The sequence below is a fragment of the Laccaria bicolor genome, genomic scaffold, assembly GCF_000143565.1.
Source record: "Laccaria bicolor S238N-H82 LACBIscaffold_45 genomic scaffold, whole genome shotgun sequence".
NCBI classification, from domain to species: Eukaryota; Fungi; Basidiomycota; class Agaricomycetes; order Agaricales; family Hydnangiaceae; genus Laccaria; species Laccaria bicolor.
Genome location: NW_001889916.1, coordinates 177022 through 199943, shown reverse-complemented (window position 1 = coordinate 199943; position 22922 = coordinate 177022). Strand labels below are relative to the sequence as shown.

Genomic DNA, 22922 nt, shown 5'->3' with positions numbered 1-22922 from the left:
TTCCATCCCTCCTCCCCCCTTCCCTATGCCTACTGTAATAAAATAGATTTCATGTATCAATAAAATACATTAAAAATTTGTTCTAATGAGATCTTATGGCTTGAATAGGTGTGAATTTGTAGTAAAATAGATTTTATGTCTGAATAAAATACATTGAAATTTATCTACTGAGGTCTATGACTTGACTAGGTGTGAACTGTATAAGAAATTTTGTCTGTTGAGGAATTGAATTAGTGCAGATTAAGTCTCTAGCTCAGTGCTGATCTATTCTGATTTATAACCTAAATAATGAGATTTTCTGCCTATTCCACCTGGATTCCTGCATATTCCACTCGGATTCCTTCAGAATTCCTGGAATCCTCCGGAATTCCGGAATTCCGGCCGGAATCCTGCGGAATTCCTGGATTCCGGCCAGAATCCGTGGAATCCGGTAGGAATCAGTGGAGGAATGGAAAGTATTGCACAACACCTTCAGCTGCACTCCACCCAGCATTGAACACGTCGATTCTAACAGTGGATGAAGGACTTCGCATGGCAATCATGCGGAAATGACGAGGCAGAGTCTATGTTGTCCGAGGCATAGAAGGAAGTTTGAATGAGGGTAGAGATGAAGGGTTGATAGAATTTGAAGTGGGGGGAGAGGCAGTTGAGGTCGAAGATGAAGTATTTAAAATGGAAAGGGGAGTGAGGCGGAAGGGAAACTTTGGAGGTTCCATGCGAAGGCTCTGCACCCAGGGATGCTGGTAAGGTCGGCCATGTAAGCTCGAATGGCAGGATTAGGATCTGAAGCTTGAAGGGGCGAGGGAGGGCGAAGGAGGGTCGAAGCCATGCAATTATGGTGGGTTTATGTGAGGGGTGTTGGATAGTGCTTCAATGAGTTCTGGTTTACACCAATGTACTGGTCGCGTACAAGCACTCGTGTGTGTTTTAAGAGTGGTGGCCTGTGAGTAGGCCTTGGGTGGGACTTGATCATCATGCGCATCTGAGGATGGCCATTTTATGTTGTAAGAAAGAAGCTCAAAATTCAAGAGACGTACCTTTGTGTTGAAGTTCTAAGTATGTTTGTAGTTGCAACTCAAGTAGGCAGTGGCACGGGTTGGGGTAACCCGGCGGGGTTACGGGTCAGGGTCCGGGTAGGACATCCCGGACACTGATACCCGAAGTACCCGTATTTCTATTTTGGGTGGTAGGAGTCTGCTACGTCAGCTAAAACTAACAGAACGGCTAAACTAGACAGAATGATTAACTGTACAGTCCTGTAAGCCACCGAAAAACGGTGCAATAAGTATCCAATCTCAGGCAATCAGATACCCAGTCATCCACCACGATGGCAAAGTCGAAAGACGATGCACAGTCCACTAAATCCACTAAAACGACCTCTACAACAAAGACATCAGCTTCATCACTTGTAACAAAGGCAAAGTCCAGCCTTGCGACCCTCAAGCGGAAGGCCACAGCGGTTCTAAGCCCTAAAAAGAAAAAGGCTCGCATCCCTGAGGACGCCCAGACTGAGGTAAGATTAACATACCTCAACGCCGCCTGCTAATAAATGATATCCGAAGGCACACGTAATTGATGTCGACGATGACAATGGTGACAAGCTTGAGAGTCCTGCTGAAGACGAGGAAGATGAACTTAGTATGTATTACCGTTCTCCTCATGACAAGGTATACTTACCTGACCTTAGAACATATGATGAAGCACTGGACCTCTCCAGTCTATGCCTTCTACCTCCCTATCCCTGACATCGCGTATGTGGATGGGCGGCGTGCCCATGTCTTCAAGTGTGCTGCGAAGTCTTGCAAGCACACTTGTCGACGCTTCCTTGATGGGCCCGACCACTCATCTACAGGTAACCTCATCAAACATGTCAAAACGTGCTGGGGCGATTCAGCTTATAAAGCCGCGACGGACTGCCAACATGCAAACGACGCACGCGAGAGTGTTGTTCAGCCCTTGATGACGACTGGCACAATCACGACGGCATTCGAACGAAAGGGTAAGGGTAAAGTGAGCTATAGACATCGTCAGCACACAAAAACCGAAACAAAGTAAGTTAATGGGTTGAATACCTTTTTGGATTGTATCTAATAATCATTGTAGAGCCGAAATCGTCCGCTGGGTATCGGAAAGTGTTCGCCCATTCAAGGTTGTTGAGGATAGAGGTTTCCTCTCGCTGATGAAGACGGGAAGGCCGGAGTATTACATCCCATCCGCATTGACTGTGTCAAGGGATGTGCGAATTGTTTTTGCGTGGACTTGTGCCTGTATTGGCAAAATGCTTCAGGTGAGTTTTGCATTAGTATCGTTCTATCCAATGGCAACAAGTGACTCACCAATAATAAAGGAACACACGGGGCGAATCAACTTCGCCACTGATGCTTGGACGTCGCCCAACCACTACGCCTATGTAGCCGTCACCGCACATCTTGAAGTCCGAGGCGAGCTGATTTGTATTGTTCTTGATGTGGTGGAGCTCCCTGTGGTTAGACGATACCTCGATTCGTAGTTCCGTCATTGCTAAAGATGTTATTCAGTCCCATTCCGGCATAAACATGGCTGTTGCTTTTCGTGAGATCCTAGAGGACTTTGGTATTCAGCACAAGGTGATGAAAACACAAACAGAATGAAAAAGACTAACCAATGTACGTCTAGATCCTGAGCGTAACAGCGGATAATGCTACCAACATGGACAAGATGAGTGATTATCTTGAGAGGGAGGTGGCAGCTTACACAACGGTAAATTGAACGCGGTGCTTCAATCACATCCTCAACCTCACGGGTAAGGCGCTGCTGAGGCAGTTCGACGTGAAAAAAAAGGCCACCGATGACGGCGACGAAAGCGAGAGTGACTCGAATCAGGCGCTATCGGCTGAAGAACAGGATTTGTTAGACTTGGCTGAAGGAATCGACAACAAAGAACTTACAATGGCACAAGATGTTGAAGATGGGAGTGACAAAGACGACGCTGGGCGTGATGAAGACCAGGAGGAACTTGACGAGTGGGTCGATGAGGTCTCGAACGAGATGACTGAGCAAGAACGACTGGTCCTCGCAGAAAACATTTGGCCTGTCAGTCGTGTTTTAGTGAAGGTAAGACATAACTACCAAGCACATACCTTATTGACGAAGTCTCCAGCTTCGTAAACTCGCATACGCCCTGGTCAATTCTACAACCCTCCTTTTGCCAGCGTGGAAATCATGTCTTGAGGAATTGGCGCTGGCAATTCGCATCATGCCCCGAGACGTTAGAACGCGCTGGAATTCCACCTACGACATGCTCAGCTTTTCACTTCAGTACAGAAAAGCTATAGAACACGTTACCTCGGATCTCAAGAACGACTTGCGAAAGTATGAACTCACGGACACAGAGTGGATAATAGCAAGCGAGCTCACGAAGACGTTGCAGGTGACGTGTTGTTTTCAGTCTCACAGTCACACAACCATTCCCATCCCACGCTTTGGCTCATTCCTCACTTGTTCCTCACGTGGCTGGGTACCCACGGGTTTACCTGTGCTATTGCCTAAACTCAAGGCCATGTTGGACGAGGAGTGGATGATAAGGAGGAACAAGTCATGTGTAATGCATGTGACATCTCATCTCGGTACCCGCACCTCTTCTCCGAACTTATGCATCCCTGCCCCTCTCTTAATGCTTATGCGTCCAATACCCAGTGGACATTTCACATTCCTTACCTATCATTCCCTCTCACCATGTGCTCCATTCCCTCAGCCTTAGTAATAGGCCTCCTATCCCATTTCCCGTGACCTAGTACCTACAGTATATAAAGACCCACTTGTATCTCATGAGAACCCCAGTGAATACAGAGCTTACAACAGTCTTTCGTGTTCACTACCCCAACTTCAGTGTGCCTATTTTAACCCCAGTCACCTCTCGTCACTGTGGTCACAGAATCATCACATATTTTTGACTTAACCCGGCTCTACACAACAAACTCTTCTCGTCTTCTGGACCCCTTTGGTCTGATCAACCGAACCCCTGTTACTGGCGACAAATACCCCTTCCATTTTCTCTATGTCTACTACTTGTTCCCAAACCCGAGCACGTGTGTCGTGTTCTGGACTAGCTACCCAGAACAGTATGTCTGCCAATTCTAATTCCGTTACTAATATTATCGGTTCACAGGTACCCCAGGAGAACTCACCTATGACGGCCTCCACGAACTCTGCCACTTTGGCAGATACCCAGGAGAAACCCCCTCGCTCTTACAGCAAGGTGGTAGCCTCCAGACCTTCCTTGCCAGTTTTAACCAGCGACGAAGGAACGCCTCGGCGTCCCCCTCCGAAAGCCCAAGTGTTGAACATGATGGCCAAGGAGCGTATCCCAGCTCTGGCTGGCGTAGCCTTCAGAAACGACGTTGTCGTTCCTGATCGCAAATCTGATTTATCAGATTCCAGTGAACCGAGTGATCGAGATCACAATCTCAATCCCTGGATCAAGGTGGTACCTAGGCGCACACGTAGCCTAGATTCACTTAGTAACTGTGATATAGGATTGGAAGGGAATGCCCAGAGGCCATAGTCAAACAGTGGTATATAGCTAGATTTGGATATCTTACATAATATATTGATCTTTTGTCTTGAACCACCATCTTGTCAGCAGTCTTGCCATCCTCTTGCACTACATGTAGTGCTTTGTGTATCTGTACTTCCTACAGTATGCATAATCATGTTGGGCCAGCTGAGTATCTTGTAACTGCTCATTGCTCACTCATGGGTGTTGATCCCAGATCCACCCATTCTTGCCTCCTCCTTCCCTCTTGGCTTCAGCTATGCGAGAAGTTCAGAGTGAACGCTTCACAATGGTGGGGGCACCGCGGACTTCACCAAAGCATGGTTGAAGTCTGCATTTCTTGGTAGAGGGAGAGCTGGAGAGTTGTGGGAATGCGCCAGCTCATCACAGGAGGAACCTTAGCATGGATGGTAGCTGCTGCTCGCGCTCTTCGCGGCGGGCTTACTACTTCATGTGAAAGGGCTCATCCATCCTTCAGTTGGATGAACCATTGACTTTAGCTTGTGCTTGCACAGCTGGTTGAGGTTTGTTCGATTGGGGTGCTGCGCTGACTCTGAGCAGCTGGGCTTTGGGATTTCGCAAATACGCGGCCTGAAGTCTACTGTGAGGAGAGTTCCTACTCACCTATGTCTGGATTCCGCGACTACGCGACCATTGACTTGGTGAGGAGGTTGCCCACAACCAGTGTTGCCTGCTGCTTTGCGCTGCTTCACTGTCTCTCAGACTCCACCTGTTCCTCAACCATCTCCCTTGTCTTTTAGCATCTAGGCCTCTCAAGAACAGCCAGATGTTCATTGACATCCCTCCAGTTCAGTCTGCTGCTCTGGAAATTATGTGCTATGCCCTACTATGCTTCTCTCCCAATCTTTGCTGTTTTCTTGCTTGAGGAATGAGTGTTCTCATCCTCCTTACTTCTCTATGAACTCCCTGGAATGGCTCTTCTTGGTTTCTGAAAGGTTAGAAGGGTTTGGAGTGGTTTTGGGTTGGATGGGGTTGATGGGACATCAAAATGGGACATATTCACCTCATATCTTGCCGACCGACGCCCCGATTGCTCTCGTCTCTTTTGCGCTGGGAAGCCCTCGTTCATACCTTTCTTTGGACCCCATGAACTCGCCAAACGGTCGCGTATTGGCTGCGCTTCACCTACTTCAGCCTGGTATGACCAAAATGAACATATCTCGTCCGTTCTCGGCGATATCCTCGTCGTTCCTTTTGTTCTTTGGCTCGTTTTGAAGCCACGGTCAATGCGCTTCTGGGAAGCCCTCATACGCGTCAAACGGACGAGCGGTTCCTGTGTTACAGCACCATCCCTCCAACAACCACTTACATGTGACTTGTTCATGTCATATCTCGCCAACCGATGCCCCGATTGCGCTCATCCTTTTTGCGTTGGAAAGCCCTCATTCACACCTTTCTGTGGACTCCCTGAAATCGCCAAACGGTCACCTATTGGCGGTGCTTCGCCTAGTTCAGCCTGGTATGACCAAGATGAGCATGTCTCATCCATTCTCGGCGAGATCTTCGTCGTCCCTTTCGTTCTTTGGTTCGTTTTGAAGCTACGGTCAATGCGCTTCTAGGAAGCCTTCATACGCATCAAACGGACAAGCGGTTCTTGCGTTACAGCGTCATCTCTCCTACAACCATTTCCCCATTCCTATTGTCATAACCTGCTCGCATCGGACGTTCTATAGCCCGTTTTGAACGTTGGATTCGTACCTTTCCGACGCACCTGTTTACGTCAATAACGGACGACAGCCTGGTCTGCAGTATGCATTTACTCCAGAACTGCAGTTTCTGGGTATTACCTCTCTATCTCGACAACCACGGCTCGTCACGATGCGCGAATTATACCGTTGGAAAGGCGTCGTTCGGAGCTTTCGAACGGGTATTTGATCTCCAGGAACAGGCCAGGAATCACTACGCTATGCTCAAACACATTTTTGGCTACCTCAGGATCTCCCCTCTATTTGGGGTGTTAAGACTTGATTGGAGGACTCTTATGGGCAGGGGAGACACCTCAACTGGTTGAGAGTTGCTGCTCGCGCATTACGCGGCAGACTCTTCTTCAGTCATGGTAACCTTCTGGCTCCCTCAGAAGGCTGATTGCTGCTCGCGCGTTGCGCGGCGGATCAGTGTGGAGGAGTTGCAGCTCGTGCATTACGCGGCGGACTCTTCTTCAATCATGGTAACCTTCTGAGTCCCTCAGAAGTACTGATTGCTGCTCGCGCGTTACGCGGCGGATCAGTGTTGAGGAGTTGCTGCTCATGCATTATGTGGCGGACTCTTCTTCAATCATGGTAACCTTCTGGCTCCTGATTGCAGCTTGCATGTTTTGCGGCAGATCAGTGTTAAGGAGTTGCTGCTCGCACATTATGCGGCCGACTCTTCTTCAATCATGGTAACCTTACAGATTGCTGCATGTGTGTTGCATGGCCTGTGTCCACTCTGGGGGGCAAGATTTATGACAACATTTTTTTTCTCCCCCTTTCCTTCAACCTCTTATCATTCCTACCCAACTGGCACCACCTCTACCTACTCTGACACCAACTTAGGATCACGGCTTGTAATTTTCCACTGCACGATCTCTTCGCCTCTATCCTCCCTGGCTTGATTCTTGAGATTCACACACTGGAAAAGTGGGGGGCTGTATGGGAGTATAGGTGGAAGATGGGAGGAGAGGTGCAAGCCTCTATCCCATTACATACTCCCCACATCCAGACCACACACCACAATGGAAGCAAGCTACATCATCTTGATGGGTAGAGGGAGTTGAGTTGGGATCAACGATCTGAGTGGAGAGGTGCAAGCCTCTATCACACTATACATGCCTTATACCCAGACCACAAGTATGATGGAAGCATGCTACACCATCGTGATGGGGAAAGGCAATGGAGTTGGGATGGATGACCTGGAAGCCATCCACTTGCATGGTTTCCCAGTACTCATGGTTATACATCACTGAAGAGAGAATGGGAGGATCATATGGGTATTTCTGGGTTAAGCTGGGAGCTTGCAGTGACCAGCTTTTCAGATAGGAAATTATTTGGGGCCAAATTTTTTCTTTCTTTTATTCATCTTCTTTGCTTTGCTACCTTTTGGTCTCATTTTATCCTGATATTCACTCTGGGGGGCAAGAGGATTTCTATTCTATTATTCTTCCCCACCATTGTTTTCCTTACATGCCCTCTGGACATTGGGGGGCTTTGTGATATAGGATTGGAAGGGAATGCCCAGAGGCCATAGTCAAACAGTGGTATATAGCTAGATTTGGATATCTTACATAATATATTGATCTTTTGTCTTGAACCACCATCTTGTCAGCAGTCTTGCCATCCTCTTGCACTACATGTAGTGCTTTGTGTATCTGTACTTCCTACAGTATGCATAATCATGTTGGGCCAGCTGAGTATCTTGTAACTGCTCATTGCTCACTCATGGGTAGTGCTTGGAAGTTAGGTTAATTAACTGGAAAATAACCGAGACCAGACCGGACCTAACCGCAAAAAAACCGGACCGCGGTTAGTGGTTAGTCAATTCTGGAAATGAAATAACCGGTTATTTTGCGGTTAACTAACTGTTAAAAAACCGGTTATGACCGGTTACAACCGACCCTATTATACCCCTTCAAAACGCATCTAAAAGCATGAGAAACGCTAAAAATCTGACAGAGTTATGGTCAAATCTCTAAATTATTGGCTAAAATAGTAGGCTTTCAAGAATATTATTATAAAATTGTCAATTCTTCACCGAATTTAGCGTTCTTGGCCTTGTTTTAAAGCTACGACGCATGGCAATAATATTTACTGCAAGGAATATGAGAAATATACGCCGTTTTAATCGATTTTCTATTTTTTCGGTCCTAACCGGTTAGTAACTGCAACTAACTGGTTTTCATCGGTTATCTTCGGTCCAGTTAGGTTATTTTGGGTCTGGGAACGAACCCTAACCGGTCTCGGTCTTGGTTAGAGCCCCTGGGCACCCAATAACCTAACCTAACCGGACTTTCAAACACTACTCATGGGTGTTGATCCCAGATCCACCCATTCTTGCCTCCTCCTTCCCTCTTGGCTTCAGCTATGCGAGAAGTTCAGAGTGAACGCTTCACAGTAACTCTAGAATAAATAAAGAGTTAACCACTATTAGTAAATCCAACAAAGCTATGAAAGCAGAAAAAGAAACTGTGATCAATAAAGCTGAAGAACGGCTCACAGAAGCCCAGAAGAAACAGATTTCTCACCATTATGAGAAAATTCAGGAAAAGCCACGTAAGAGGGCTGAATCCTCAGTCTCCTGTGGTGAGGGACCTTCTTGTCCCAAAGGGAAAAATACTGACCCTCGCAATTGGGGTGCTGCCCAATTAAGCGATGATGATCTTGACATGGACGCACAACGTGCTGCCCTTGAGTCGTTTAAAGATCGCCATGATGACACATCTGACAGGATCAATTCTGATAAAGAAAATCCTGCCCCTGGACGAGCCTCTAACGAAAGGAAGAAAAAGTTGTTTAAGATCCCTAAGAATCACAAGGAGCAAACTCCTATGTCAGATCTAACAGGACGACATGTCTCAAGAGTAGATGACCGACGAACCACGCGCCTGGAAAAGGTGGTTCGTAATGCGGATAGTCGACCAGTCAATCAAATCGCGCCTGATAGTTATTTGGGCTGCGCACTGGATAACGTCAACCGACACTCTCAACAAAAGCACCACGACCCAGAGTCCTCGGACTCACCTGATTCTGATTCCAGCTCAGAGTCATCCTTGAGTGAACCATCTAGTGACTCAGAAAGTTCAGACAACTCAGGAGAGAGTCCGCGTAGTAAGAAGCCTACCAAACGGAAATTGCGCTGTAAACACAAACACTCCAAATCCAGATCGCGTAGATCTGGACTAAAACCTATTCCCCCGAAAGAATATGATGGAGCGGTGGACGCGCGTTCGTATCACTGTTTTGTTACCAAAGGGACGGAATACGTTACTACTGGAAAAGTCCGTAAAAATAAGCACGTTTTCGTACTCTCCTATTATCTAAAAGGAAAAGCATACGACTATTACACCCAGAATGTCTCGATGAACTATCAGGACTGGACTCTCTGAGATTTCTTCGAGCAGATGTTTAACTATTGTTTTCCTGTGAATTACCGAATGGCCCAAAGGCAAAAATTAAGAAAGTGCTTCCAGAATGATAAAACAGTATCGGAATACACTTACGAGTTGGAAGAACTCTTTAATATGATTGGAGTAATTGATGACCGCGAAAAGGTTATCAAACTCTGGAATGGCCTTCGTAGCTCCATCCAACGCGCTCTGTGGTGTGACGGGTACAACCCAGAAATTTCCGAATGGGATGACATCCGAAACAGAGCGGAAACTATTGAGATCTCTGAGTCAGTGCCTGACCAACAGTGCAAAAGCAATAATCATGGAACTCACAATAATTCCCAGAATAATGGGAACCCCCAACATAAGAGGGGAGTAGGGAATAAAACCTCGGGATCCACGAGCAGTTTCCAGAAAGGAAATTCCCAAGCACCCTCGGCGCAGAGAAGTGGCTCCAGCTCCCAGAGGGGAAATAGCCGATTTCAGTCTCAACTGCCTTGGCGAAATTCCCACCAGAATAACCTGTTGTGAAATAGGGACTGTCATGGATCGGCAAAAACCGGGTATTATCCGTGGCCGTTGATACCTGTCATCCACGGATCAGACCCGTGGATATATATAGAAATCCATGGATATCTGTGATCCGTATGCTATATTTGGACGACCTTGGCAGGAGCAGCTGCAATGCACTGCTGCCCTTTGTACGCCTGTGGAACTCACTCCCTCTTAAAATAAAAACACCCCTTGATAAATTTGAACAAGAATTCATTGAAATATAATTATTTCTTCAGCTTTTCCTTTGTATTTTACTCTGATTTTATTATTCCACACTATATATGCATTCATAGAATGGACTATGTTACATTTTTTTGACGTGAATGGTATACAGAGATTAATTTGGTCTTGAATAAATTAACAACATCTTTAACAGGTCAGAAAGAGAATGTGTATATGGCAGATCAGTGACAAATACATACCATACCCATCTGTGGGCATCGAAAATTCTTACAGTGGTTGGGGTACTTATATGTATTTCATACAAAATGTGATGCAAATATAAAGTGCTTATACTTTATGAACCTTCCAAATCATGTATAACACTTGGGTAAGTAGTATGACTACACTAGCATTTATAATGGTATTTGATGCTCATCCTGCATCCAATCATTAACAGTATGCATAAAGAGCAATTTAAAAAATGTGAAACTAATTTGATAATGGAAAAGAAACTAAAAATTCTTTCTCCAAAAAAATTTGGGATGTTTTCAAACATCTGGAAATGGGAGGAGTCTGACAAAGTATGAATTTTGCTGATGACAGCTAGATAATATAATTTAAGATGACTATATTTAATTTGTCACTACTTTTAAGACTCACTTTATGTCTGAATCATGATGTTTGCTCTTCATGTGGATGCTGGTAATATTTTCATGGACTGAGGCTTGATCATATCATTTTCCACTGTTATTAAATAATGAGCTTCTACTAATATTCACATGGGATATTACAGTAAAATTTATTAGAATAAAAATCTCCCAAACGAGAGCTTTCCAACGCATATTTTTACATGGAAAATGTTGAAGAACTCGTGAAGATATATGGAGGGCTGCTCTGAGCCACTATACCCACGGATATATCCGTACCGTGGCTTATCCAATCCACGGATCGGATACGGATAATACCCGGGTGTATCCATGACAGTCCCTATCGTGAAAGACGGATTGGAAAAATTCCAGATCTAATAATTATCAGTGGGAAAATACAGCCCCTAGATTAAGTGATAAGGAGAAACTGAATTACTCACCTCGGGGTCTTGCTTCCATTGCAAGAAACCTGGTCATATGTTGCGGAATTGCCCCCTGGGAAACACCGTTAAATCCAACAGCAATAATGGTAAACCACCTGGTCTCACAAATTATAACATCGAGATAGAACTGGAAGTGGTGGAATCTGATGAGGCAGAACCTATTGACTCATTAGAACTCAGTGTAATTAATTGGCAGGATCTCAGCCAAATTGATTGGGTGGAGAATGAACCTTCGTGGATGGCCTGTGTCCCAAATTTACCAAGGAGAACGTTGCTCGGGGATGCCCTAGCTATGACAGCTGAATATGTGCTTGACATAATGCAGCCTTACCCAGGTGATAGCAACGCTTTGGGCGATAATGGAGTTCGTCAATGTTTCAGTGTCAACCGCACCAGCAACCCCAGCTGGTACCGCATTGTAGACCACCTAACAAAGGGTGTCCGCGTGGTATCCACATCCAAGTTAGAGAACAAATATTTCAAACTCGGTGAATGGTACTCACGCCAGCAGTCACGTTGAATTAAAAAGCTCGCGAAGCTAGACTGTACATGGACGATGGGCGATGCATATAGTGATAACACCATGAATGTCCTACACGGCGGGATCCAAATGCTATATCCTTCAATTGACTCGGATATGGATCCTGAAGGCCGGTTTTTCATAACACACGGCCACGACACTGATGAGTATGTCATCTATGATGAGGAGTTTAGCGATAGCAACCCACTTCGAATTGATAAATCAATTTTGACGAACACTCACTTCGATTTAGCCAAATGGTACCACACTAGACATTACCCAAAAATCCCACTCAACATGGATGACATCGACCTAGATACATCCCTATTTGAGAACCTGAATAAAAATGATGAGCTTTGGCTTGACCACTCTGATGAGTCAGACTCGGAAGATGGTTTGCCCGACTTACAGTCTGTTTTTGATTTGGACTGGGATGATGAAAACGAGTCCCTCCCCAACCATCGTAGTGACTCAGATTCAGATGACGGCTTGCCTGATTTACAGTCCGTTTCTGATTCAAATTGGGATAACGAAAATGAATCACTCCCCAGCCTAGAATCCTTGAATTCATCACTCCCCAGCCTAGAATCCTTGAATTCATCAGTCACAGACATGGAATCAGATTGGGACGAGCGTATCTATACTCCCATGGACGATGTGCTGGGAGAGGCAATCGAACAGATCCTGGAAGCCTCAGCACCGTACCCAGGGGATGCAAACATTTTGCAAAACCCTAATAACTGCTTCGACGCTGAGCGCGTAGAGGATGGGCGGTATTGAGTACATGATCGGCTATGTCAAACACACCATTATCTGCCAATAGAAGTGGTCAGACAGCCAGAATTCGCACCTGGCAGATGGTACAGTGTGCGTTGCTCGAATCGCGCCAGGAGTTCACCTGCAATAAATGATGATAATACCCCATACCTAACTATGGGAAACGTTATGGAGCGCGAAATTACTCGTTCCTTGAGACGAGGTGCACCTTATTCTTTTGACAGCGAGTTAGATCCGCTCCTAAAGCTTGTCCTTCCACAGACCGTGGCTCATTCAGAAGCTGGCGTGTCGGATATCAATACTGAGATTATATCCAGCGAAAATGGAAGATTTGTTCTGCACGACAGCAAAGCGTGACTTAATCATTCAATTCCCTGTGTACTTTGTTGTCTATGTACACATGCCATAATCCGAACGAAAAGAAGCCAGTGAAATGAACTTGTATAGGACCAAGAGATGGTAATATGGAGGATGTACACGAAAGGCAGTAACGCAGCTCACATTCAATGCGGGCTCCTTCAGCTTGTACAATGCCCTTTCCGGAGTTTCCCTCATGTAGCTCTCGACCAAAAATGTCTCCCTTCTGCACGCGTCAGATGACATAGTTGAAGAGCCCTTAGGGTAGCAGTCCGCTGATTCGTGTTAGGACTGAGTGAATAGAACATCGTAGTCGAAAGACGAGTATCGACTGTAGATGAGGTATTTGATGAGTTCATCGACCGCTCTGTGCAACTATTGCGAGAAAAGCCCCAGTAAAAGGCTCAGAGGTGAATTCGATGATGTTATTCCATTGAGGGACATTCGTGAATTCTTGTTTACTGATCCAGAAAGGTGGTGAAAGGTTGGTGGGAAACACCCAAGTAAACAAACTATATCTCAAGAACCTGAACGTGAAGGACGGACTTGTAACGTGAAGATTGCGGGAGTCGCCGTGGGATGGCTGGACACTGGACTCCTGTGAGTCCTCAAAGGTCACAGATTCAGCTATGGCGGACTCAGATGCGCAAATGACAGCGACTTCTCGAGGAAAAATAGCTCATTGAAAGTCGCAACCCAGGGAGCTACCCAGGTTTGAAGCACGTCGTGGCATCCCTCTGGAAGCGGACTTTCTCTACGGCGGATCTTGAAAGTCGCAGGTTAGATGTCATTCGAATTTACGGTAAGTGAGCTCTTATGCTGTGCACCTGCAAACGAGAATGATTGTGACCTTGCAAGCGGAAGATGCTGTACGTGATCACGCAGCGATTGTAGGGCCGATCTGTGCAGGAAGGGTTTATGGAAATGCGACACAGGCATAGACAACGTACCACTTGCGATTCCGACTTCAATCCAATTCAAGTTCTAAATGCGAAGGTTTTGTAGGGGTCCAGACGTTCTACCAACCAGAATATTTTGTAGCTGGTGGGGTGGTTCAACCACCAAAATCGATGTTCCATTTTATGTTTCCCGTTGCCCTAATAGAATAGCCAAGGTGAGTATACATGGTTCGTACATCAAACTCGACCCACCTAACCGCACAGACCAGCTTCCTCCGTTCCGCGCTAAGCAGCACCGCACGTCTACGTAGCTCTGGGCACTGGATTTGAAACTGGCGGTGAGAAACCCAAAGTGGGTCACTGACCAGTCCGTCACGGTCTTGAACAGTGAGGAGCGCTTTTCTGGCAGCCTGAAAGGTAACTGATCGATAAATCAGATATGAAGACCTCCCGTCGATGATCGATAAGGGCTTACCATCTCAGCACGTTGAACTGTCCCGACCATTGAGTGTCGTGACCGTCGTCGTAATCTTGAGTCTGTTATTCTGGTAAACACACAGAGTGAGGGCGGATATAACAGACCCACCTCGACTTGAAACGTGGAAGTCCTGCTTGTAATCTATGACAGCGATGAGATGCACGAGTTTGCCCCCTCTTATTTGACACGTCATTTTGGTGAAACACTTCAAAAAGGCATAAGCCCTTACATACGACGATTCCGCAATCTGAGCTTATCATAGGCGTCGAGTTGTACATCCCTTCTGTGGTGAACATTTATCGCGACCGACTTTCAGAGAGTTTGAGAGTTGAAGTGGGGACCGATTCTCTCCCGAGATTGATCAGCTTCGTACGAGGTGAAAAGCTCGAGAAGAAACCTACTATTCCCAATGTGTCTTGTAATACAGGAAACGGTTTTGAACCTGGGCCCCCACAAACATTGCCACTCTGGAGAAGGTGACACCGAAGAGTGCATTGCTGGCGGCCTCGATGTCGGCGAGACGCACAAGTTCATTTTTTTAATCATAATTAAATCAAGAACTTTCCGTGAAACCGTAAGTCCTTACAGGACACCATTTTCACACTTGCCATGTGAACCGAGGGCCAACTTTTGTGAGGGAAGGATAATGTCCCGCCCAGTGGTCAAGAAGTCAGATGGTGGTGAACGCCAGGATGTCCTTCACGGCAAGAACAGTCAGCTTCAGAAAAGGCGCGAAGCGCAAGAAACAACTCATCGTGAAGGGCGCAAGATCGAAATCTCCACAAACTTGAGGTTACCCCACTCTGCACCGACGTCGCTGTCTACAAAGTCGCATGCTCTTAAAGGTCCTTTATCTCTTTGAACCCATACTATTTCCCAAAAATCTCCCGGGGCCAGAAATACCGTTGCTGATCGACATCTTCACAGAAGTCATGGAGTTTGAGAGTAGGAGCTAGGGCCTTCCTCATCGAGGCTGAGAAGATGCGAAAGAGGCCTTCGCAGACGAGGCCCGGGACGTAGTGCCAATATAGGTCGTATTCAGAGATGGTGGAGAGGTAGATGGAGCTGGTGGTGGCTGCTTTGTGGGCACAGTCTGCGATGCTACTTTCCCTTGTTCAGAATCCGAAGTGGGGGGGGCGGTCGAAGACGAATTGGACAAGGCCGGTTTGAAGGCGAATTCGCCGTAGCAAGAGCGAATGGCACCGTCGAAGAGGAAGTCGACGTCGAAGAGTCCAAAGGGGGAACAACGCCCATACCATGCACGATACACTCCTGCAATGGTTCAACGGACGAACATGGTCCGCATCAACATTCCTCCCTCTCCTTCGCATCTGCCATCCGAGATTGGGCTTGAGAAGCACAATGAAACGGCGATACCCAACTCCGAGTGATTATATGCGTATTGCGTGGAGTAGAGGTTGTATCCCAAGTCCAACTTTGTGAATCTCAAATTCCTTTCACGTCATTCATGCCCACGGAAACCCTGGCATTCCTCCTCACTGAAAACCTGAAATCAAGCACAACACCCTCAGGCGCGCGGGCGCCCCCACCTAGCATCAAACATGTCGATTCTGACAGTGGAGGAAGGACTTCGCGTGGCGATCACGCGGAAATGACGAGGCAGAGTGTATGTTGTCCGAGGCGTACCGGGAAGTTTGGATGAGGCTAGGGAAGAAGGGTTGATAGAGTTGAAGTGGGGGGAGAGACAGTTGAGGTGGAAGACGCGGCAATCGAATTGGAATTGGGGATAGAGGCGGGAGGAAAGTTTTGGAGGATTGGAAGGGCCGGGACGAGCGCCATCTCCTTCCGCCATGTTTGTTCGCACTGGCACACCCTTGCATTCTCCATTCCCAGCCTCTGGTCGTCACTCTGCATGATTTGGCCCAAGATGGACTACCTCCTCGCGCGGCTTGGCTGAAAAAATTGAGGTCGCGTACTAGGCTCTCCCTCTACACCGGCATCACCAACTTCCCTGAACAACTGCATGGTGTCGAAGGAGAGGCGGTTGAAACCTCACTGAATTCTCGACGAGGGTGCTTCGATTTGATTCCCACATTATGACTGGCACTAGGTCGGCCATGTAAACTTGGATGGCGGTATTGGTATCTCAAGATGACTCCGTCTTCAAGGGTGCCATTCACTCCTGCTACTGTGGCGTGGCCTTGTCGAGTTCGTATTTGACCCCCACTTCGTCGAGTTCAACCTTGGATTCTGAAAAACGGAAACCGGCATGGCCGACTATGCCCACAAAGCAGGCACCACCGGCTCCATCTACCTCTCTAGCATCTCTGTATATGACCTGTACTGCCACTACGTCCCAGGCCTCTTTCGCATTTTTTTAGCCACAATAAGGCCGCTGGCTAGGCTTTCAAACTCCATGGGCCTCCTCCAAAAAGCCATTCATTCCTGTCATGAAAATGTCGATCAGCAACCGTATTTCTGGCCTCGTGGGTTCAAAGAGATAAAAGACCTATATGAGCCTGCGGCCTTGTAGACAGTGACGTCGGTGCAGAGTAGGGTGGCCTCAAGTGTGTGTCTTGCGCCCTTCGGTGAGCCGTTTTTTGCGCTTCGCGCCTTCTCTGAAGCTGACTGTTCTTGCCGTTAAGCACATCGTGGCGTTCACCACCATCTGATTTCTTGACCACCGGGCGGGACACATCCTTCCCTCACAAAAGTTGGCCCTCGGTTCAAATGGCAAGTGCGAAAGTGGTGTCCTGTAAGGTCTTACGGTTTTACGCAAACTTCTTAATTTAATTTTGAATCGAAAAATGAAGTTGTGCGTCATCGAGGCCGCCAGCAATGCACTCTTCGGTGTCATCTTTAGGCACTGCCAGCCTGGAGCTCATACAAACAGTACCTTCACTTAGTACGCACTGCTTGTGAGTTCTTCTCGAGCTTTTTACCTCATATGGAGTTGATATCACCGTAGATATAAAGAGAATCATCACCCCCCCTTCAACTCCCACACACACCCTGATAATCAGTCGCGATAAATCTTCACGCCAGAAGGGATATACAACTCGACGCCCATGATCGGCTCAGATTGCGGGTTCGTCGTATGTAAGGGCCTACGCCCTTCTGAAATGTTTCACCAAAACGACGTGTCCAATGAGAAGGGGCGAACTCGTACATCTCATAACACCGTCATAGATCCAACTTTTACAAGCAGGACATGGACGTTTCAAGTCGAGGTGGGTCTGTTATAACCGTTCTCACTTGTCTGTGAACTTACCAGAACAACAGACTCAAGATTACAACGACAGTCACGACACCCAACAGTTCAACGTGCTGAGATGGTAAGCCCTCATCGATGGGAGGTTTTCATATCTGAGTTATCGATCAGTTACCAGAAAAGCGCTCCTCACTGTTGCAGACGGACGGACGGACGGACTGATTGACCCACTTTTATTCGAGGGTTTCTTCCCGCCAGCTTCAAATCCAGTGGCCAGAGCTACGTAGACGTGCGGTGCTGCTTAGCGCGGAACGGAAGAACCTGGTCTGTGCGGTTGGGTGGGTCGAGTGTGATGCACGAACTATGTATACTTATCTTGGCTATTCTATTAGGGCAACGGGAAACGACAGAATGGAAGGTCGATTTTGATGCAACCACCCCACCAGCTACAAACCCTTGTCTGAGACTGGTTGGAAGGACTACACCAGCCATGACGTCGGCAAAATGGAACCACAAAACCTTCGCATTTAGGACTTTAATTGGATTGAAGAGTCGGAATCGCGGTGGTACGTTGTCTATTACTATGTCGCATTTCCCCAAACCCTTCCTGCACAGATCGGCCCTACAATCCCTGCCACTCGACAGGAAGGTCATGTGTAATCACGTACAGCCTTTTCCGCTCGAACCCAAACCGCAAGGTCATTGTGAATGGTAGTCATTCTCGTTTGCAACTATCTCGATTGCAACTCGCGTAATTACTGATTCCTATTCTAGAACGCAGGGAAAAGACGACTCGATTGGCTTTCAGCGTTTTGACGAGCAGCAACCTCGACTCTTTAAAACCCAGGAATAGCAGTCGCCAGCTCTGTCCGAATTGACGTCCGTTCGAGTTTGGATCGCAGGGGTACTCCCTGTGCGGTGCTTCGAATGTGTGGAAGTGGGGTTATGAAGCAAAGCGTCATCTGATGCTCACCGTCGCTCTTCAGCGGTGCAAATGCTCTTTGGCTGTGGGTACACTGAATGCAGGGCAAAGCCGTTAACCGTACACTAACAAAGTCTGCTTAAGGACGCGCTGGCCCAGGTGGTAGCAACCCCATCCATCTAAAGGGAACTGGAGAGGAAACGTAAGTAAATATTTACTTCTTGGGGTTGTAGTTCTGATATCTCTCTGTGGCTAGCTTGCTGTTGGACGGTAGAACGGCTGGCTAGCCATGACCACAATGAAGAAAAGGGCGAACTTCGGTACGGACAACGTGAGTTGTGTCATTCGATGCGGGTGCACGTTCTTGCAGGCTTTGATGTAGGCTTGTCCCCTGATGGTGGGGAGCATACTCAAGATCGAAGGTACGTCTTCAAGCAACGAGTGAACGTGGAAACGTACACGGACATCGCGATTCACGGACGAATGAGTAGGGGGTGTCAGAAGGGAAGATGGGGGTGAAGAGCGAAAGGATGGCTGTGGCGATTCTTGGCTGAGGCAGGGACTTCATCGGCAAAATGGAATGGCACATCACGATAGAATTGTAGCTGATAATCGTACCAAGTAGGCTTTAATTTCGTACTGCCCATGTTACAGCCACTTCTTCAACCTTCAGTTACCGTAGTTCAAGTCCTCTGCGTGGTCAACGAGGGAAAATGACGTCGTGGAAAGAAGCCCACTGCCGAGGAGACTTGTCTGTGCTAAGTGGCGAACTCATGCCACTGCTGGAGCTCGAATGGCGACTCGAAGGGGCATTCACCTAGACTGTAGCAAAACTTCAGGGAAAGTTAACCTGGAGTTTGTACTCACCCTCTGCCTCGCCGTTTGGTTGATGTTTAGGTCTGGCAACAAACTTGCGCGCTTTCACGATCGTCGTGGGCAGATTGAAAAGCTCAGTTGGGGAGCCAATGACGTGTGTATATATTGGAAATTGAGTCAAGGGAATAAAGTTGTACGAACGGAAGAACGAAAAGCTGGGAGAAGCGAGTCAGTGACGTCACTCGAGTAGCAGACCCAGCATAACCAAACAATACACTGTTCATGGCGCTTATCTTGATTCTTCACCACTTCCACCATCTCAGGCATCCCAGCGACAAATGTCTCTCTCCAATGTTGAATCCCAAGCCGCAGAGGATATAGAAAGACAACAGAGACGAGCACGCAGAGTTCGAAACCTCACCGACCGCTTTCGCGTCCTCATCATTGGCCGCGCCAACGCGGGGAAGACAACCATCCTCCAGCGAGTTTGCAATACAACGGAACAGCCGAAAATTTTCAATCCGGAGGGTCATGAGGTATTCTATGTGCTAGACATCATCAGCTCTCATTATTGATATGAAAAAGATTGACTTGTCCAAGCTTGATCCAACTACACAGGTAATGTGGATCTACACTCCCTATTATTTTACTGAAGGTGTGGCAGAGAGGGGAGCATGATATTGAGAATGAAATGATATTTGAGAGCAATACAGCATTTGTCTTTCATGACTCATGTGGCTTTGAAGCAGGCAGAACATCTGAGCTGGATAATGTCAAGGACTTTTTGCAAAAATGTTCAACTGCCAAAGACCTCAAGGATCATCTACATGTGATTTGGTGAGTGACTGAATTGTGACATTGAAGTGCATCTGAATACACCCTGTGTAGGTACTGCATCCCAATTAATGATGAAGCCAGACCATTTACAAGGGCAGAGATAAATTTCTTTGATGAGTGTGGGACTGGTAGAGGTGTGTAAATTATTGATAATCTCTTGAATTTCACCTTTTCTTTTTGTGCACAGTTCCTGTTATTGTCCTGTTTACAAAAGCAGATATGCTTGATGCCCAAACCATCAAACACCTGGTTGATACTGGAATGGATGTTGAAGATGCTATCAATACAGCTCCAGAAGTGTCAGTTGCCAGGTTTGAAGAGAAATTTGGCCAGGAACTTTTCAAGAGAAAGTATCCTCCCAAGGATCATGTGTATTTTCGAGGTATAACAAACTCATTTACTCATTGACAATAGATCAATTGCATTTAACAGATATGCAAAATCCCACAAGTGACTGCAGTGAACTTCTGAGGAAGACAGCAGCCACCTTTTCAGATGATACACTCTTACAGCTGTTTCTTACAGTGCAGCAAAATAATGTGGCTCTGTCAATTGAATATGCAATTATAAGGTACTTGCTTCATTTTGAATGATATGCTGGTAAATTTCTGATTATCTAAAATAATAGAGTTGGCTTTCCAGGTTGGAAGTTATTCAAAGAAAAGAAAGAGTGGAGGAAGATGGTTGAGAAGATACTGAAGTATTTTCCACATATGGTATGTGGACCTTACTTGCCTATACAGTAGTAGAACAAAATAATATATATGAACAGGCGGTAAGCCAACATCCAGTGGGTCAACTAGATGCTAATGGGATCATGCTTTTGTTATAACAGTGGGTGAGTCAGGATCTGACTGGCCTTTCCTGCTTGTTGCTGACAAGAGCATGCCTTGGGTTATAAACAGTGGGTGAGTCAGGATCTGACTGGCCCTTCCTGCTTGTTGCTGACAAGAGCATGCTCTGGGTTTTGAACAGTGGGTAAGTCAGGATCTGGCTGGCCCTTCCTGCTTGTTGCTGACAAGAGCATGCTCTGGGTTTTGAACAGGGTGTAAGTCAGGATCTGGCTGGCCCTTCCTGCTTGTTGCTGATAAGAGCATGCTCTGGGTTTTGAACAGACTGTAAGTTAGGATCTGACTGGCTCTTCCTGCTTGTTGCTGACAAGTGCATACTCTGGGTTTTGAACAGGAAGTAAGTCAGGATCTGGCTGGCCCTTCCTGCTTGTTGCTGACAAGAGCATGCTCTGGGTTTTGAACAGAAGTAAGTCAGGATCTGGCTGGCCCTTCCTGCTTGTTGCTGACAAGAGCATGCTCTGGGTTTTGAACAGCATGTAAGTCAGGATGGCTGGCACTTCCTGCTTGTTGCTGACAAAAGCATGCTCTGGGTTTTGAACAGAATGTAAGTCAGGATCTGGCTGGCCCTTCCTGCTTGTTGCTGACAAGAGCATGCTCTGGGTTTTGAACAGGATGTAAGTCAGGATCTGGCTGGCCCTTCCTGCTTGTTGCTGACAAGAGCATGCTCTGGGTTTTGAACAGGAGTAAGTCAGGATCTGGCTGGCCCTTCCTGCTTGTTGCTGACAAGAGCATGCTCTGGGTTTTGAACAGCATGTAAGTCAGGATCTGGCTGGCCCTTCCTGCTTGTTGCTGACAAGAGCATGCTCTGGGTTTTGAACAGGATGTAAGTCAGGATCTGGCTGGCCCTTCCTGCTTGTTGCTGACAAGAGCATGCTCTGGGTTTTGAACAGCATGTAAGTCAGGATCTGGCTGGCCCTTCCTGCTTGTTGCTGACAAGAGCATGCTCTGGGTTTTGAACAGCTGTAAGTCAGGATCTGGCTGGCCCTTCCTGCTTGTTGCTGACAAGAGCATGCTCTGGGTTTTGAACAGGATGTAAGTCAGGATCTGGCTGGCCCTTCCTGCTTGTTGCTGACAAGAGCATGCTCTGGGTTTTGAATAGCTTGTAAGTCAGGATCTGGCTGGCCCTTCCTGCTTGTTGCTGACAAGAGCATGCTCTGGGTTTTGAACAGGATGTAAGTCAGGATCTGGCTGGCCCTTCCTGCTTGTTGCTGACAAGAGCATGCTCTGGGTTTTGAACAGGCTGTAAGTCAGGATCTGGCTGGCCCTTCCTGCTTGTTGCTGACAAGAGCATGCTCTGGGTTTTGAACAGCGTGTAAGTCAGGATCTGGCTGGCCCTTCCTGCTTGTTGCTGACAAGAGCATGCTCTGGGTTTTGAACAGCTTGTAAGTCAGGATCTGGCTGGCCCTTCCTGCTTGTTGCTGACAAGAGCATGCTCTGGGTTTTGAACAGGGTGTAAGTCAGGATCTGGCTGGCCCTTCCTGCTTGTTGCTGACAAGAGCATGCTCTGGGTTTTGAACAGGATGTAAGTCAGGATCTGGCTGGCCCTTCCTGCTTGTTGCTGACAAGAGCATGCTCTGGGTTTTGAACAGGTTGTAAGTCAGGATCTGGCTGGCCCTTCCTGCTTGTTGCTGACAAGAGCATGCTCTGGGTTTTGAACAGCATGTAAGTCAGGATCTGGCTGGCCCTTCCTGCTTGTTGCTGACAAGAGCATGCTCTGGGTTTTGAACAGTATGTAAGTCAGGATCTGGCTGGCCCTTCCTGCTTGTTGCTGACAAGAGCATGCTCTGGGTTTTGAACAGCGAGTAAGTCAGGATCTTGCTGGCCCTTCCTGCTTGTTGCTGACAAGAG

At 47.1% G+C, this 22922-nt stretch overlaps 4 protein-coding genes across 4 annotated transcripts; 2 read left to right on the top strand and 2 right to left on the bottom strand.

Annotated features, from left to right (window-relative positions):
* Nucleotides 1-2865: 2865 nt before the first annotated feature.
* LACBIDRAFT_310334 (uncharacterized protein) lies at nucleotides 2866-3155 on the bottom strand (the record flags this gene model as incomplete). Its single annotated transcript, XM_001887416.1, has 3 exons — nucleotides 2866-2872; nucleotides 2928-3070; nucleotides 3120-3155. 3 exons carry the CDS (start codon nucleotides 3153-3155, stop codon nucleotides 2866-2868), a joined length of 186 nt encoding a protein of 61 aa, XP_001887451.1.
* Nucleotides 3156-3235: 80 nt separating this feature from the next.
* LACBIDRAFT_310333 (uncharacterized protein) lies at nucleotides 3236-3739 on the top strand (the record flags this gene model as incomplete). Its single annotated transcript, XM_001887460.1, has 1 exon — nucleotides 3236-3739. The coding sequence occupies one exon, from the start codon at nucleotides 3236-3238 to the stop codon at nucleotides 3737-3739; it is 504 nt and encodes a 167-aa protein (XP_001887495.1).
* Nucleotides 3740-12001: 8262 nt separating this feature from the next.
* Nucleotides 12002-12745, top strand: LACBIDRAFT_332874 (uncharacterized protein; the record flags this gene model as incomplete). Its single annotated transcript, XM_001887459.1, has 1 exon — nucleotides 12002-12745. The coding sequence occupies one exon, from the start codon at nucleotides 12002-12004 to the stop codon at nucleotides 12743-12745; it is 744 nt and encodes a 247-aa protein (XP_001887494.1).
* Nucleotides 12746-16004: 3259 nt separating this feature from the next.
* Nucleotides 16005-16289, bottom strand: LACBIDRAFT_310329 (uncharacterized protein; the record flags this gene model as incomplete). Its single annotated transcript, XM_001887415.1, has 1 exon — nucleotides 16005-16289. One exon carries the CDS (start codon nucleotides 16287-16289, stop codon nucleotides 16005-16007), a length of 285 nt encoding a protein of 94 aa, XP_001887450.1.
* Nucleotides 16290-22922: the final 6633 nt, after the last annotated feature.